This window comes from Pseudochaenichthys georgianus, chromosome 16 (assembly GCF_902827115.2).
Source record: "Pseudochaenichthys georgianus chromosome 16, fPseGeo1.2, whole genome shotgun sequence".
In the NCBI taxonomy this organism is placed as follows: domain Eukaryota; kingdom Metazoa; phylum Chordata; class Actinopteri; order Perciformes; family Channichthyidae; genus Pseudochaenichthys; species Pseudochaenichthys georgianus.
Window position 1 is genome coordinate 15,454,313 of NC_047518.2, and position 18,997 is coordinate 15,473,309.

General features: G+C 43.7%; 1 protein-coding gene across 1 annotated transcript; it reads right to left on the bottom strand.

Annotated features, from left to right (window-relative positions):
- Positions 1 to 3,622: 3,622 nt before the first annotated feature.
- On the bottom strand, positions 3,623 to 4,720 carry LOC139435481 (uncharacterized; the record flags this gene model as incomplete). Its single annotated transcript, XM_071206138.1, has 2 exons — positions 3,623 to 4,408; positions 4,604 to 4,720. Coding segments are annotated over 2 exons (903 nt in total), but the record flags the coding sequence as incomplete, so codon positions are not given.
- Positions 4,721 to 18,997: the final 14,277 nt, after the last annotated feature.

Here is an 18,997-nt window from a genome sequence, read left to right on the forward strand (position 1 = left end):
CAGGATAGAATTTAAAATTCTTCTTCTCGCCTACAAAGCCCTTAATGGGCAGGCGCCATCTTACCTTAAAGAACTCATTATACCCTACTGTCCTATTAGGGCATTGCGTTCCAAGAATGCAGGGTTGTTGGTTGTTCCTAGAGTCTCTAAAAGTACAATGGGAGCCAGAGCCTTTTCTTATCAAGCTCCACATTTGTGGAATCAGCTTCCAGTTTGTGTTCGAGCGGCAGACACCCTATCCGTTTTTAAGAGTGCTCTTAAGACCTTCCTTTTTGATAAAGCTTATAGTTAGGGCTGATTAGATTCAGCCCCTAGTTTTGCTGAAATAGGCTTAGTTTGTCGGGGGACATCTTACTTCTTCCTTCTCTCTGTCTATACCTGTGTACTCTCATGTTCAGATTAAACCAGCTTCCCCAAATGTCTTTCTTTTTGGTGTCTATATACGCCGGGATCCGGAGTCATGGATGATCCTGCGGTCCTGTGTCCTGGATCACGAGCCCTGGATCGCGAGTCGTGGCTGTGGTCCTGGATCATAGGTCCTGGATGGATATCCTCGTGGATTCATCTTCCTATTATACACACATACATTTACAAACATTTGGACTACCTATGTTGCAAATGTATATCTTTTCAATTTACACACGGCATCTATTGCACGTCTGTCCGTCCTGGGAGAGGGATCCCTCCTCTGTTGCTCTCCCTGAGGTTTCTCCCATTTTTCCCTTTAAACTGTGGGTTTTCTCCAGAAGTTTTTCCTTGTACGATGTGAGGGTCTAAGGACAGAGGGTGTCGTATTGTCATACTGATATTCTGTACATACTGTGAAGACCACTGAGACAAATGTAACATGTGTGATATTGGGCTATATAAATAAACATTGATAGATTGATGGTTTAATTGGGCTGAATTGGCATCAAAATGCATCCAGAATAGTTTTTCTTAAATATTAGACTGTTTATAAGAAAGTCCACCCATACTGGAGAAGCTGTTACTTTACTTTTCAGATACTATGGCGTGACAGCACTCTCCTTTGGAACTACTAATTGACTAAATAAATTCAGCTGTACAATGCAAATGTAACTTCTTAAAAAAAAGGCCTTCATATTGAATACTTATAGGAAACTACTTTTTAAATTAAATAACCTAAAAGCATGTATGTATTCTTTATTGTGGTATTGCACATACAAGTCGTAATTGTATACCTGTACATATTTGCAGCCTCATGGTCATTTATTCCTCAGGCAGTTGTACGCCTGTGGGGAATAGAATAATTATCTGGCTAATGAAACGTTTACAGTGGAGCCAGGACCAGATGGCCCCGTGCCTCAAGGTCTTTGCTTTTAATTTGCGTCTCAAGTGCTGAACTAAACCCATCGATGGAGTTTAGGAGTAAGGTGAGAAGGACTTCAAAGTGTGGCTAATGAATTAACAGGTCCATGTTTTCCCCGTGGCACAGACTTGTCTTTATTACAGTACAGTGCAAACATATTGACAGAATGGCTTATGTAGATTCAAATCTGGACACTAGAGAGAGAGAGAGGTTTTGTCCTACGTAACACAGCCATCTGGAAAATGTTATGATAAAATCATCATTTTGTGCTTTTGGCTATTTGTTGTGTTATTTGGAAATATTTTAAGACCATAGAGATCAAGATGTGCGCACGACTTGCTCTTCTTTTCATTTCAGCTGCTTTCAATATGTCACATGTAAACCATTTATCAAAGTGAGGGGAACGGCTTTGTGCACTGTGGAAGAAAACTGCATCACTGATGTTTTAATGAGTATCCAAGTAATATACACAGATTCAAAAATAGAACCAGGTGGCAGTATGTATGTTAAATTATGGCTTGTGAGAATAAATACATCTAGAAGGGTTGTTAAAGAATGATGTATTTCACAGTAATAATTACCAGGGGCCTCATTTATAAAGCCTTGCGTAGGATTCACATGGGAAGGTTGCTTACGTAGGACAAAGCAAATAAATATGCACAGACATTTTCCGATTCATAAAATACTGCGTACCGGCGTCGGACTTGCGCCCTCAGTCCTACGCCGGTTTCCCTTTTATAAATCACAATCAACTTGAGATGCGGCACAGCTTTGCAGGCTTCACGTAACGCCCATATTTGCCTATAAATAGTCCCGTATTAATATTAATTTTTGACTGACTGCATGAAGAAGATCGCAGGAAATTAGTTTTAGTTTAGTTTATTTATTTATAGTGTCGTGGACAGTCACCATCGATGAACTGTCACAAAAACAGTAAATGGTGCAGCTTTAGCCGACATGGCTAATTTCCAGCTGTTGTCCCCGGCCAGATGGTAATAGACACCCTTAAAATTACAATATATCAACAGCATTAGTTATAAGAAAATATATAAAATAAAATAAAAAGGAGAAAAGACAAGTAGATACCGGCGTGAGGATAAAAGAGAACAATAAACAACACACGTTACTATATACAGTACATGTCACATAGCACATCACAATCACATAACAGAAACGAGGGGCAACATCCATGTTCACAACATGTAACACAACATGTAACACTCACGCCATACTCAACACAGACTAGTGTGTGCAGGTGTAGTTCTCAGTGAACCATGTTTTTAAGTGAGCTGTGAAGGTGGGATGTGTATGTATGTCTTTGATTTGAGTGGGTAGAGAATTCCAGTTTTGTATTGCTGTGACCGAGAATGATGACTGACCAAAAGTACTCTTCCTGAATGGGACTGATAGGTCGCCACGTGTGGAGCTTCTAGTGGTCCGTCTGGTGTTGTTACGTTGAGTAACCAATGAGTTAAGAGGTGGAGGGGCTGTATTGTGCAGGATTTTGTAAACCAGAACGATGTTCCTATACTTTATTAAATCTTCCCAACTCAGGATGTTATGCTTGTTGAGGATGGTACAGTGATGGGAGCGGTTAGGTTTCTGGTCCAGTACTTTGAGGGTTTGTTTGTACAGGGTTGCTAGTGGCTTCAGTGTGGAGCTGTTAGTTTGCCCCCAGCTTGTGAGACAGTATGTAAGATGTGACATGATCATGGCATTCATTTATAATTTGGCAGAATTCAATGTCATTGTGTTTCTTATGTATTTAAAATTTGCTAGGCTAAACTTGACTCTTTGGGTCACTTTTTTGACTTGTGTTTTGAATGTTAAATTAGAGTCAATAATGATTCCAAGGTACTTAACCTGAGGCACAATGTTAATATGTTCACCTGAGATGCTTATATTTGACACAATGTTGCATTTTCTTTTTGTGAAAAACATTCCAACTGTTTTGTTGACATTAAGCTGAAGACAGGAGCGGTGTAGCCAGCTAGTGATCAGCACTAAAGCTGAGGTCAGTTTATCAGCAGCCTTTTGCTTTGTGTTGGCATGCACATTACATTATTACATTACATTGCATTTAGCTGACGCTTTTATCCAAAGCGACTTACAATAAGTACATTCGACCAGGAAGACACAACCATGAGGAAAACAGAATCATATAAGTACATCAGGTTTCATAGAGCCAATCAGTTCAAGTGCTACTCAACTGGCTTTAGATAAGCCAGTCCTTTATTAGTATACAAGTGCTCTGTTAGCAGTTCTTTGTTAGTCATTCTATCGCTCTAAGTGGAGTCGAAAGAGATGAGTTTTTAGTCTGCGCCGGAAGGTGTGTAAGCTTTCTGCCGTCCTGATGTCAATGGGGAGCTCATTCCACCATTTAGGAGCCAGGATAGCAAACCCACGTGTTTTTGCTGATGGGAACTTGGGTAGCTCTCGCAGTGAGGGTGCAGCGAGTCGTTTGGCTGATGCAGAGCGAAGTGCACGCGCTGGGGTGTACAGTTTAACCATGTCCTGGATGTAGGAAGGGCCAGATCCATTCGCAGCATGGTACGCAAGTACCAGTGTCTTGAAGTGAATTCTAGCAGTTACTGGAAGCCAGTGGAGGGAGCGGAGGAGCGGAGTGGTGTGGGAAAATTTAGGAAGGTTGAAGACCAGACGAGCCGCTGCATTCTGGATGAGCTGCAGAGGTCGGATGGCACATGCAGGTAGACCAGCCAGGAGGGAGTTGCAGTAGTCTAGGCGTGAGATGACGAGAGCCTGGACCAGAACCTGCGTCGCTTTCTGGGTCAGCTGGGGACGTATCTTCCTGATGTTGAAAAGCGTGTATCTGCAGCAGCGGGTTGTAGCAGCGATGTTTGCAGTGAAGGACAGGTTGTTATCCAGGATCACACCCAGATTCCTTGCAGTCAGGGTCGGGGAGACAGCAGAGGTGCCGATGTTGATGGTCAGGTCAAGAGTGGGACAATCTTTTCCCGGAAGGAAAAGCACTTCAGTTTTGTCAAGGTTGAGCTTGAGATGATGAGCGGACATCCACTGAGAGATGTCAGCTAAACAAGAAGAGATGCGTGCGACCACCTGGGTCTCTGAGCGGGGAAAGGACAGAATTAGTTGGGTGTCGTCAGCGTAGCAGTGGTATGAAAAACCATGCGGGCTAATGACAGATCCGAGCGAGTTTGTGTACAGGGAGAAGAGGAGGGGACCAAGAACAGAGCCCTGAGGGACCCCTGTAGTTAATTGACAAGGGTCGGACTCGGACCCTCTCCAAGTTACCCTGTAGGTGCGGTCTTTGAGGTATGAGGTGAGGAGGGAAAGTGCAGAGCCTGAAACTCCAAGTTCTTGGAGAGTGCGAAGGAGGATCTGATGGTTCACCGTGTCGAATGCAGCAGACAGGTCCAACAGGATGATGACAGAGGAGAGGGAGGCTGCTTTAGCAGTGTGCAGTTCCTCAGTGACAGCAATGAGGGCAGTTTCTGTGGAGTGACCTGCCTTGAAACCAGACCGGTGCGGATCCAGAAGGTTGTTCTGATGGAGATAACAGGAGAGTTGTTTAAAGACAGCGCGTTCAAGTGTTTTAGACAGGAACGGGAGGAGAGAGACAGGCCTGTAGTTTATAACATCAGACGGGTTGAGAGTGAGTTTCTTCAGGAGAGGGTTTACTCTTGCCTCCTTGAGACTGTTTGGAAAGTGACCAGAAGTTAGAGAAGTGTTGATGAAATGGGTGAGAAACGGTAGAATATCAGGAGCGATAGTCTGAAGGAGGTTTGAAGGGATAGGGTCCAGAGGACAGGTGGTAGGGCGGGCAGAGGTAATGAGGGTAAGAACCTCACTTGGCGAGAGAGGGGAAAAAGTAGTTAGTGTGCCGGTTGACCGTCGGTCAGGTGATCCGGCGGTGAGTAGAGGTGAGTCAGAAAAAGACGAGCGAATATCGTCAACCTTCTTTTCAAAGTAGTTAACAAAGTCGCTTGACAGAAGGGAGGAGGGGGGAGGGGCTTTGGGAGGGTCCAAAAGGGTGGAGAAGATGGAAAATAGTTTTTTAGGATTGGAATAGGAAGATTGGATCTTGTCTTGAAAGAAAGTGCTTTTTGCCTGAGAGATGGAAGCAGAGAAAGAGGAGAGGAGAGCCTGATAGGTTAGGAGGTCATCGCAATGTTTGGATTTCCACCGTTTCCGCTCTGCTGCCCTAAGGACGGTTCTATTAGCACGCAGTGCGTCATTTAGCCAGGGAGCAGGAGGGGACTGACGAGCCTGCTGAGATGTGAGAGGACAGAGAGAGTCCAGAGAGGATGAGAGAGTAGAGAGGAGAGTTTCTGCAGCAGAGTTTGGAGGCAGGAGTTGGAAGGAGTCAGAGGAAGGGAGGGCTGAGAGCACCGATGAGGCAAAGGTAGAGGGGGAGAGGGAACGGAGGTTACGGCGGACAAGTGCAGGATGCGAAGAGATTAGTTTGTTATGTTTGGAAAGGGGTAGAGAGAATGAAATGAAGAAGTGATCGGAGGTGTGGAGCAGGTTTACAGAGAGGTTAGAAGTAGCGCAGTTCCTTGAGAATATGAGATCAAGGACATTGCCAGCTTTATGAGTTGGTGGGGACGGAGACAGTGAGAAAGCAAAGGTGGTTAACAGAGATGTTAGTTCGTCTATCTTCCCCGTCTGGAGGTTGAAGTCTCCGAGAAGTACAGCGGGAGGGCCGATTTCAGGGATGTGTGAGATGAGATGATCTAATTCCTCCAAGAAGTCCCCCAAGGCGCCTGGTGGACGGTAGAGAACAACAATGGTTAATTGTATAGGATGAGTCACTGTGACGGCATGGAATTCAAAGGTGAAAGGAGTGAAGTTAGGTAGCTTGAAGAGGGAAAAGCTCCATGTGGGAGAGAGCAGGAGACCAGTGCCACCTCCTCTGCCAGTGGGTCTGGGTGTATGGGAGAAGGAATATGCTGTGGAGAGAGCTGCTGGGGTGGATGTGTTGAATGGAGTAATCCAGGTCTCAGTGAGAGCAAGGAAATCCAGGGACTGCAGGGAGGCGTAGCCAGAGATGAAGTCAGCCTTAGGAACAGCTGACTGGCAGTTCCACAGGCCGCCTGAAACTAGATGCTGGATCTCAGAGGAGCACGTGGGATAGACGAGAGCGGGCCGGTTATAGCGATTAGGAGATACACGAGGCCAGTGATAATTGCGAGAAGACACATGAACAGGAATGGAGACACATATATCACAGTGTCATCGGCATATAGCTGTGTTTCCACATCAGGACAGACAGATGGCAGGGTCATTAATATATAGGGAAAAAAGAAGTGGACCAAGTATTGAACCTTGTGGTACTCCGGTGCTTTAGTCTAGAGCTGGAGAGAGTCGATTATTGACGATTACATGCTGACGCCTACCAGTAAGGTATGATTCAATCCAACTGAGCGTTAATGGAGAGCAGTTAAAAGCTGACAGTTTGGACAGAAGGACCTTATGGTTGACTGTATCAAAGGCTTTGCGTGCATCCAGAAATACTGCACCAACAACACCTCCTTTGTCAACCATTGCTTTGACCTTTTCTATAAAAAAGCAGTTGGCTGTTTCGGTTGAATAATTTGCCCTGAAGCCAAACTGCATGGGATGAAGTTGAAATGGACTGTTGTTTAAGAAGGAGACAAGCTGTTCTGACACCCACTTCTCAGCCACCTTGGATACTACAGGTAAGATGCTAATTGGGCGGTAGTTGTTGATGTTCAGAGGGTCACCTGACTTGAAAATGGGGGTTACAATTGCAGTCTTCCATGCACTTGGGAATGTCCCATGTAATACAGATGAATTGATGATTTGGGTAAGAGGGCAGACTAAGTAATCTTGCAGTGATTTAAGCATTGTAGAATCCATAGCGTATGTGTCCTTAGCTGTCGAAGTTTTAAGAGAATTAATAATTGCTTTGGTTTTTAATTCCGATATGGGTTGAATGCAAAAGGACATCTTACTTTCGTCGACTTTGATAATATGTTCTGCTCTCAAAGGGAAGTTCTGTGCAATCTCATCTAAAGAGTTGATAAAATATGTTTTAAAAGCTATGGCAAGTTGTTCTGGGTCTTGCACTAGTTTACCATTCTCTTTTAGTTCTAGCTGCTTTTTTGGCCTGTGCTTGATTCCCAGTAAGGTTTTAATCTGTTCCCAAATTATTTTAGTGTTACCTTTTGCCTCATTAATTATTGTTATGAAGAAGTTGGCTTTGCCTTTCTGATTGTTTGAGTTACTTTGTTACGTAATGAAGTAAACCTATGCCTGTCAGTAGTTAATTTAGTTTTCAGTGCTCTTTTCAGTGCAAAGTCTCTTTCCTTCATCAAGTTCAATATGTCCGTATTGAACCAAGGAAGTGCATTGTTTTTGTTTTTTCCACTTTTCATTTTTCTGGAGAACATCTGCACTAAATCATGTAGCTTGGTCGCAAACATTTGGCTGTCTGTTTCTACACTGCTCCCAGTTAGCATACTTTCCCAGTCAGTCTGTTGCACAGCTTGCTCAAAGTTTGCAAATTCATTTTTTGGTATTCTTAGTTGTTCCAGAGGTTTGTAAGAGTGGTGGAACCGTTTCTTTGTGAGTTTTCTGGATATTAATATTAAGTTGTGGTCAGATAGTCCAGTGATGAAATTAAATGTTTTATCCACTCTCTCAGGTTTATTACTTAATATTAAGTCTATTTGTGTCTGTGAGGATGAGGTTATTCTGGTTGGTCCTTCTGTCATTTGTGTTAAGTCTAAACTATCTGTGATTTGCTTAAAGAGCCTGTGACACGGTTTTCTCCCATCATCCAAACCCATCAATTTGAGTACATATTGTCCCCTTGAAAACCGTTACTGAACTGATTTTGGATATTTGTACTTTGATAACCATTAATCTGCCTTCAATGTTGACAATTTTCTGGATCTTCTCGCGGATTCTTCAAGTCCCGCCAAATGATGGGTGAAGTCATTGCGGGCACAGCGCTCCAGCTGCACCGTCCAGGATCCCAGCATCTGCATGTAAACCTTTATATATATACAGTCAGATGTAAACGCACGATGTTGCACACAGCAGCAAGCTCAGACAGCGATGACAGGTTAATGTTGAACGTGTCTGAGAGCTCATATGAGGCTGAAGGATCGGTTTATGTTGTATCTGTTAGAAGTTTAGGAATGAGGTGCGTCAATATGGGCGATCATATGGTCATGTAGCCAGTGGTGGACTGGGACTAAAAATCATCCCGGGACTCTCGACCGGCCCACTTCGGTACCGCTAGTAAATTGTCAACGGGGGGAGCGGGGGATGTAAAATACAAATATAATGTATAATGTCTGTGTCTTTGACATTAGCGCTGCTCGCCACCTGTGCCCTGTACTACGAAGCCAGTTGAACAGACCCTGGATATGTTTGAGTAACAAACAAACTAACAACAAACTAACAAACGAGATCTCGCTAAGCGGTCCTACGACGCTGGTTATCAACTCGGTAAATCAAGCCAGGGTTTCTCTCTCCAGCTGAGAGCGCGTTCACGTCTAAAACACGAGTGGATCTGACTTTAATTACATTTGTCTCGAGTGTTTCGTCAACATAATGTGTTAAATAATACTTCTGCATCCAGTCTGTGACACTGTGAGTGTTGCACGGCCAGATGAGGCTGGAGAAGCTGACTCAGATAAGGAAATATATGATATATTATGATATTATATGATCGATGATCTGATTGATGATGTAATATGAATGATAAGTGCGACACGTCGACGTCTTCTCTGCATACGGCAGTTTAAACTGTATTTTCTTTATCCTGTAATATGACTTGAGAGATTTAAACTCCGCACACTGAGTTGATCTCTTTTCTATAGGCGCCGGAGGCGGGCAGCGTCAGGTAAAAGAAGTTATTTAGCCTTCTCAAACCTGAGCCTCACGCGCCGCCTATGGGGGATGTGCTAGTTACTTATCCGACCGGCCCACTTCGGTACCGACCCATCGGGATTCGTCCCGATGGCCAGCCCGCCACTGCACCCAGCCCACGTAAACTGTCAACGGGGGGAGCCTCGCTGCGGGGAAACGGTGGACCTAGTGTCCCGATCGGAGTGGGAATAATAATAATAATCCGTGCATTGTATCCATTAATTTCCCCAACATTGTGGTAAAAAACCACACGTTTAATCCACGTTGGTGTACTACAACTACAAAAAGCATCGGTTTGTTTTCTCATCAGTAAATGCAGACCGGCTCAAACAAACGATTTTTAATCATCATCCTCACTCATCATTTAATGTATCATATGTTCGCCGAATTGACATGAAAGCACTAATAAATGTAGTTTCATCCACTTGAGTTTATAACCACAAAAATAATCGATTTGTTTTTATATCACATCCGACGGGAGGAAATTCAGCAGCTCTCACTCCCGATTTTTAATCCTAATGTAATCATCATCTTCACCACGATCATTTATGTTTATGTCGCCGAATTGACATGAAAGCACTGACAAATATGAATATACTGTAGTCAACTTCATTAAAACGTTATTAACGTGCCTAAACTCAGTAATTCACCATTTCTACGCATGACACAACACACTTGTCCGTGTTTGGCTCTCGAAGCGTTCCCGCATTGACGTCACTTCCGGCTTCCCCCAAAACTTCAAAATGAGTGAAGGAATTTCCCCGCGATGTTCGAAATTATTGATATTTAACGAAACGGTATCGCTTTTTCTTTTTTAAACTGACGGTTCGAGATTACTAGTAGCCCAATATTTCATTGCACAACAGTTGTTGGGATGGTGTCACAGGCTCTTTAAGGGCTTTCCTACTTGTCTTGTCTAACCAGTTACAATTCAGGTCACCAAGCAGTATTACTTCTGTTTTGAAATCACATGCTTTAAGAAGTTTTTTGAGTGTGGTGTAGAAGTCATTATTTGAAGATGGTGGGCGATAAACAACAATGAGCACAAATGACATTTCAGGGGACAGCATTATTTTGAATCCAAGACATTCCAAGTCATGGTTAAAAGGCCAGCATATTTGATACATACAGTTGAGATGGTCTTTGACATAAATCATGACCCCACACCCCCTCTTCCGTAAGATCGATCTTGTCTAAAGGTTTGATAGCCTGGCACATGCAATGCAGCGGACGGAGAGTTGGTATGAAGCCATGTTTCTGATAGGCAGAGAAAATCTAAATTGGAATCATGAAGAAGATGATAGACTTGATCAGCTTTAGGTTTGAGGCTACGGATGTTCAAATGTCCTCCAAGGATGCCCTTCGGTTTATGTTGTTGATCCCAGATCACTAAACAGTGATTAACAGTTTTAAATAAATTGAACCCCCCCCCCCATGATGAGAAACTGTAAGAAAGTATCAGGGGATCCCTGCGGAGTGGAGTCAATTAATGTTTATTTTTTTATTTGGTGGTTTGTGTCCAGTTGTCGATCAGCTGTGCGCAGCGTCTCCACTGCAGCCTGTGCCTCTCAACCCCCCCGCAGCAACTCTATATCCATCAGTTAAAGGAAATAAAACTAATGTGTTGAGTTATGTCAGCTGCCAAATCTACCAAATATATGATGTTCTTAGTTTCCATACCTCCTGTGTTTTATGAGCGACTTATCAAGTCTTAGCAAACGGCATAAAACATGATTAAACATGATAGTATATAAAAGGGGGTTGGACTCTATTCTTCTCCGGAGTTGCTCAAGGTGTGAGGTGCCGGGCGGGTGTGGGGATACTCACAAGTCCCCGGTTGGGTGCTTCGTTGTTGGAGTTTACGCCAGTGGACGAGAGGGTCGCCTCCCTACGCCTGCGGGTTATGGGGGGGAAAACTATGACTGTTGTGTGTGCTTATGCACCCAACAGCAGTTCAGAGTAGACAGCCTTCTTGGAGACCCTGGAAAGAGTCCTGTATGGGGCTCCTGAAGGGCACTCTTTAATCTTGCTGGGAGACTTCAACGCACATGTGGGCAATGATGGAGACACTTGGAGGGGCGTGATTGGGAGGAACGGCCCCCCTGATCTGAACCGGAGTGGTGGTTTGTTACTGGACTTCTGTACTAGTCATGGATTGGCCATAACAAACACCATATTCGAACATAAGGATGCTCATAAGTGTACGTGGTACAAGAGCACCCTAGGCAGAAGGTCCATGATCGATTTCGCTAACGGACCTGAGGCCGTATGTTTTGGACACTCGGGTAAAGAGAGGGGTGGAGCTGTCAATTGATCATCATCTGGTGGTGAGTTGGGTCGAGCGGCGGGGGAAGCCTCTGGACAGACCTGGTAAGCCCAAACGTGCAGTTCGGGTGAACTGGGAACGTCTGGAGGAGGCCCAAGTTCAGGAGGCCTTCAACTCACACCTCCGGTGGACCTTTTCAGGTTTCCCTGTGATTGAACCAGAGTGGGCGGTGTTCAAAGCCTCTATTGCCGAAACCGCGGCGGGGAGCTGTGGTCTCAAGGTCTTAGGTGCCTCAAGGGGCGGTAACCCTCGAACCTTCTGGTGAACACCGGTGGTCAGGGAAGCCGTCCGACTGAAGAAGGAGGCCTTCAGGGATTTGTTATCCCGGGGGACTCCCGAGGCAGTTGCAAGGTACCGACAGGCCCGAAGGACAGCAGCCTCAGCCATGGCCGAGGCAAAGCAGCGGGTGTGGGAGAAGTTCGGAGAAGACATGGAAAAGGACTTTCGGGCGGCACCACAGTTGTTCTGGGAAACTGTCCGACACCTCAGGAGGGGGAAGCAGGGAACCATCCAAGCTGTGTACAGTAAGGATGGGACACTGTTGACCTCAACTGATGGAGTGTTAGGGCGTTGGAAGGAACACTTTGAGGAACTCCTGAACCCGACAACTCCGCCCTCTATGGTAGAGGCAGAGCTGGAGTATGACAGGGGATCAACACCAATCTCCCGTGGGGAGGTCACTGAGGTAGTCAAACAATTCCACGGCTGGGATGAGGATCAGCACCTCCAAATCTGAGGCCATGGTTCTCAGCAGGAAACCAATGGACCGTCCTCTCCAAGTAGGGAATAATAATAATAATAATAGCTTTGATTTGTATAGCGCCTTTCAAGGGACCCAAGGTCGCTTTACAAGTAGTAGGGCAAAAAAACAAAAACATAACAAAACAAAAGTCAGACAGACAAAACAACAGATCGATTAGGGGCCGAAAGCCTTGGCAAACAGATGGGACTTGAGGGCCCTTTTGAAGGCGTCAAGTGTGGGGATGTTTCGAATCTCCGCAGGGAGAGCTTTCCAGAGGGTGGGGGCTGCCACACTGAAGGCTCTGTCCCCGAAGGTTCGCAGTTTGGTGCGGGGGGTGGTAAGCAGGCCAGAGTCTGAGGACCGCAGGTTCCGGGGTGGGGCATGTGGGTGAAGGATGTCCGATAGGTACTGAGGGGCAAGGGCATGGAGGGAATTGTAGGTAAGGAGGAGGACTTTGTAGGTGATGCGGGACTTGACTGGCAACCAGTGGAGGTGGATGAGGGTGGGAGTGATGTGTTGCCACGGCTTTGTGTGCGTGAGTACCCTAGCAGCACAGTTTTGGACATACTGGAGCCTGTCCAGGGTTTTGTTGGGAACCCCGAACAGGACACCATTGCAGTAGTCCAAGCGGGTGGTGACAAACGCATGCACCAGGGTTTCGGCAACCGACTCCGAGAGTGACGGTCGGAGTCTGGCAATGTTCCTTAGGTGGTAAAAGGCTGATTTGGTCACAGATTTTACGTGGGAATGGAAGGAAAGGGTGGAGTCAAGGATGACACCCAGGTTGCGGGCTTCAGGAGATGGGGAGATGGAGCAGCCGTCAACCTCAAGGACGAAGTCACCAACCTTCTGGAGCAGGGCCTTGGGTGCCACAACCATGAGCTCTGTTTTATTGCTGTTCAGCTTAAGATAGTTGGAAGACATCCATGTTTTAATGAGACCTTACCCCAAGTGAAGGAGTTCAAGTATCTCGGGGTCTTGTTCTCGAGTGAGGGAACAATGGAGCGTGAGATGGGCCGGAGAATCGGAGCAGCGGGAGCGGTACTGCAGTCGCTTTACAGCACCGTTGTGACGAAAAGAGAGCTGAGCCAGAAGGCAAAGCTCTCTGTCTTCCGGGCCATTTTTGTTCCTACCCTCACCTATGGTCATGAAGGATGGGTCATGACCGAAAGAATGAGATTGCGGATACAAGCGGCCGAGATGGGTTTTCTCCGCAGGGTGGCTGGCGTCTCCCTTAGGGATAAGGTGAGAAGTTCAGTCATCCGGGAGGGACTCGGAGTTGAACCGCTCCTCCTTCGCGTCGAAAGGAGCCAGTTGAGGTGGTTCGGGCACCTAGTAAGGATGCCAGGGATTATATCTCTTCGCTGGCCTGGGAGCGCCTTGGGATCCCCCAGTCAGAGCTGGTTGATGTGGCCAGGGAAAGGACAGTTTGGGGCTCTCTGCTGGAACTGCTACCCCCGCGACCCGACCACGGATAAGCGGGAGAAGATGGATGGATGGATATATAAAACCTATATAAATCCAAAACAGCCTCAGTTTAGATGTAATTCTGTCCTTCTGCATACCGCATCATTTATGAGAATACATGTCATAACATTAAGACAACATATTCGAGGTGGTTTTCAATAACATATCCGTCTATATTTATTTCTCCAAGTTAGGTTTTTGTGTGCACTGAGGAGTCTCAAACAGGCTTTCATATATGATACATGAGAGGTAACATTTTATTTATGGTATTATTTTCACATATTTCTCTCCATTCTTCCTTCTGCCAACGGTGTCGCAGTTCTGGTCTCTCCCGTTTTCGTGCGTAGTGCTGTGTGTCTGTACTGTGTAATGACAATAAGTTGAATCTATTTTCCCGTCAAGTTTGTTTTTTATAAATCACAAACATTGCTTAGAAACTGGCGTACGCCATCTTTTGAGCATACGCACCATTTATAAATCAGGCCCCAGACCTTTTCTGCCTATCCCCATCTGAACTTTCAAGGGGAGACATTTGTAAATATCTTCTTGGATTAGCTCGAATTTGCAATGTATACTTGCCTCTGAACCAAATGCTCTTTCCCTGTTTCTCATAATCACTGAGATAATGTTCATCTTCCTTCCACCTTGCTTGTGAGAGTTGAAATCATTAGTCTCAGGCAAAAAATGGAGAAATGGTTCAGATGGTTTACAAAATGTAAAAGAAAACAATTCCACTAATCGCCGTGTATCTGCTAAACCTTGAAGTTTCCAATAGGATTCTCAGCACTCTCCACCTCAAACCCGGGTCAAAATGCGAAGATAAAGTCACGTCTGTCATTTTGGTCTGGGTGAAAGCAGGGCCTTTTTACCACGGTAGTGAGGCGGCCACTCTTTAGGGCGGGGTGGCAGAGATGACCTCTGCTTGGTAGGAAGGCCATAATAGCATCTGTGCCCTGACAGTGTATCATTACACACTATATTTACATGAAACACAAATCCAGGGGTGGTACAATAGGTCACGACATGAAGCTACGGGGGGTGAAGATGCTCTGGTGCCTGCGGAGCCAACAACCACAGATTACTGAAGATTATAGAACCGCTTCGCCTGTAATGTGGCCCGTTGTGCATTTTAATGGTTGTGGCCGCATGTTTTACAGCATCATTACACATTCGTAGGATTACTATGATTTGTATTTATTTAACATCCACTGGAGATTTAATTTCGTATTTCATTATAATTGTTATAGCCTGGTAAAGTTTGTCCTTTGGTTAAAGTGGAAAATTGGGATGATGATAAAACGAAATGCTGTGTTTGAAATTGACTAATTTCAATTCAGTTCAGCATCATTGAGGCAAGCGCCTTTTCTTACATTGTTTCATTAATTGAATTAGGAACTCATTCTTGAAAAACATGCACCTTACATTTTCACTGATAACAAAAACATCACTGTTTATTGAAAATAGCAAATGAGCAGCACTTTATCACACCTCTAGCTTCTCACAGTGTGGACCCCTTTCATGCATGAATTATGAAAACCTCAAAAACACTTTTTTTATTTTTCACACAGAAAATCAATAGTTATACTGATTGTAGCATCCCCAGGACCGTCTCCAGCTTAGAATTCCCCATATTACTGGAGATATCGTGATGGAGTTTTTTCACTTCAGTCAAAATATTCATGCGTATGCTGTTTTCGACACAAAGATGCATTACATCTACAAACAGAGCATACAAGGAGAGCACATGATACACTTTTGATGTTTGTTTAATTTCTGAGGTAATGTTACAGAATGTTTCGGAAAATGAAGATTCCAGGACCACTTTAAATGTTTTGTTTACAATCGTTTCCCAATGATCCGGAATAGTATTGCCAGAACGAACGATATCCAAAATGTCTTCCAGTTTACAAACTTCAGCCATTCTTTTTACACAGGGGTCACTACTCGTTCTGTTTTCAATCGTCCCCATCACGACACTTATTAAAAGGGTAATGACTACATTCTGATCAATATATACAGAGAGTTTTGCATAGTAGTTTCCCATTTTTATTTTACTTAAAGAAAAAAGTCACTGCATTGAACAAGTCCCTGGCTTCTTCTCCATCCAACTCTGTATGGATATGTCAAGTCTCTCCTTGAGGCATCTGCATTTTATAAGCTTGTGCAGAAAAGCTTCCGAAGCGCGTCCTATCCTCAGTTCATCCTCGCGAATGCCTTTTTCAATAAGACTCTGGTCAATCACTGGTCAATGTACTTATTGTAAGTCGCTTTGGATAAAAGCGTCAGCTAAATGCAATGTAATGTAATCACTGTAATGAAGTTGGCGAGCCAAAGTCTTTTCATTAACGCTTTGTAATTGTTTCTGAAGAAGAAATCGGGCATGTCATTCCGACAATCGTGTTGCCTCTGGTCGGGGTTACTGCCTCGGCATTCTTTGCAGATTTCTTCTCTGTACCGATACATCACCATCTCCAGAATATAAAACAATTCCGATTTCACTGTGTCCCTAAGCCGAGACTTCTTGACCCGAGGAGTAGCATCAGCAGCAATAGTACTGCAAGATTCGGGTTTCCCACATGGTGGTGTTGATGGTAGTTCAAGAGTCTGTTCCTGGCTGCAACTCGCGGGGGGAGTCCTGGTTTTTCTCAGATCCATGGCTGGTTTACAACTGTCGTCTTAGTGAGGTCCTTTGTTTTAGATGATTTGCTGAGTGGAGGGTGGGGCTTATTGCGTTAAATGGGGGGAGTCAATTATAGAATTGAGAGTTTTTAGAAAAAAGTTCTTTAAGCGTTGTAGCTTTTTCATCTCATCTCCAGCAATAGGTCATCATTTAAGAACAAGTAATAATTTTGTCAAGATTTTACAGAAAAAAGTCAAAAAAGTATAGTATGTCAGAAATATGGAAAAGTCATTGTGTACAAATAGTATGTTGAAAATCAAAAAAGAAAAAGAAAACTCAATTCAATACAAATTAATGAATATTTTACCCTGTTCTAAAGTTTTGCACCCCTTAAAGAAAAAACACCTTCCTACCAAGTACTTCATATTATACCCTTTGTATAATACATACATAATACTTCTCTGGTCCCCTCCCCAATCTGATCAATGATGACATGTATAGCCGCATGTCATCATTTCAGCGCTGGTTGTCTTGGTGGTGCCCAGCAAACAATGTGGGCTTCGTAAATAATTGGACAGCCTTCTGGGGAAAACCTGGTCTGATTAAGAGAGACGGCATTCATCCTACTTTGGAAGGTGCGGATCTCATTTCGGCAAACATTTCAGGGCTTTGTGGACTTAATCCATGACAAACTGGAGTTGAGACCAGGAGGCGGAGTCGCAGTCTTACACGCTTCTCTGCGCTCTTTCCTAGGCAGTCATCCATAGGAATCCCGAACCCAATAAAATACCCAATATTAGCGGTGTGTGTGTCTGCCCAAGGACAATTTAAGGTAAAACCTAATAGAGGTGTCATACATAGATAATAACCTAATAAAAGTACATGTAACAACTACTACAGTGCAACAAAACAGGAAGATTAAATGTGGTCTCTTAAACATAAGATCTCTAGCATCTAAAGCAATATTGGTAAATGATTTAATATCAGATTATAATATTGATATATGCTGTCTCACTGAAACTTGGTTGAGACATGAAGAATATGTCAGCATAAATGAGGCCACTCCACCCAGCCATATCAACACTCATATTGCTCGAGGCACGGGCCGAGGAGGTGGAGTTGCAGCAATCTTTGACTCAAGTTTAATTATCAATACTAAACCAAAATTAAATTATACCTCCTTTGAAAGCCTCGTTTTTAGTCTTACGCATCCGACCTGGAAAACTTTGCAGCCAATCTTATTTGTTACAGTGTATCGTGCACCTTATTCAGAATTCTTATCAGAATTCTCTGAGTTTTTATCAACTTTGGTTCTTAAAACAGACAAAGTAATTATCGTAGGTGACTTTAATATTCATGTTGACGATGATAAAAATAGCCTTACTGTTGCATTTAACTCTATATTAGATTCTGTTGGTTTCTGTCAGAGTGTAAATAAACCAACCCACTGCTATAATCACACTCTCGACCTTGTTCTGACTTATGGTATTGAAATTGAGCAACTATTAGTCGAACCGCATAATCCTGCTTTATCCGACCATTTCTTAGTAACTTTTGAAGTACTATTACGAGACTACAAAGCATTAGTCAAAATCTCTTGCAGCAGAAACCTATCTGTTATGTACACCACCCCAAATTGATCATGTTGTTGATAGTGCCATAGATGCGCTGCGAATAAAATTAGACTCTGTTGCTCCTTTGAAAAAGAAGAAAATAAAACAAGATAGATTAGCTCCATGGCATAATGCCAAAACCCGCAAAATAAAGCAAAAGTCTAGACAACTTGAAAGGATATGGCGTTCCACTAAACTTGAAGAATCTCGTTTAATTTGGCATAGTACTCTCAATGAATATAAGAAAGCACTGCGTAAAGCGAGAGCAGCCTACTACTCTTCATTAATAGATGAGAATAAGAATAATGCAAGATTTCTTTTCAGCACTGTAGCCAGGCTGACAGAGAGCCACAGCTCGATTGAGCCTTCTATTCCCATAGCACTCAGCAGTAATGATTTTATGTGCTTTTTTAACGATACAATTGTTACTCTTAGAAACAAAATTAATGACCTCTTGCCTTTGACCAGAATAGTGTTATCAACAGCTCCCGGAAACGTAAGTTCTAATATTACACTAGATAGTAAACTAGAATGCTTTTCAGCCATAAACCTTGAACAATTACATTCAATGATTCTCTCTTCTAAACCATCAATGTGCATGTTAGACCCAATTCCAACTAAGCTGTTGAAGGAAGTTTTCCATTAATTAGCACTTCTTTATTAAATATTATGAATATGTCTTTATTATCAGGCTATGTTCCACAATCATTCAAAGTAGCAGTGATAAAACCGCTTCTTAAAAAGCACAACCTCGATCCAGAGGTTTTAGCCAACTATAGACCTATTTCTAATCTTCCGTTCCTCTCAAAAATTCTTGAGAAAGCGGTCGCAAAACAGTTGTGTGATTACTTAAAAACAATGATTTATTTGAAGATTTTCAGTCTGGCTTTAGAACACATCATAGCACAGAGACAGCTCTGGTTAAAGTCACAAATGACATTCTAATAGCCTCAGACAAGGGACTTGTCTCTATTCTTGTTTTGCTCGATCTCAGTGCTGCATTTGATACTATCGA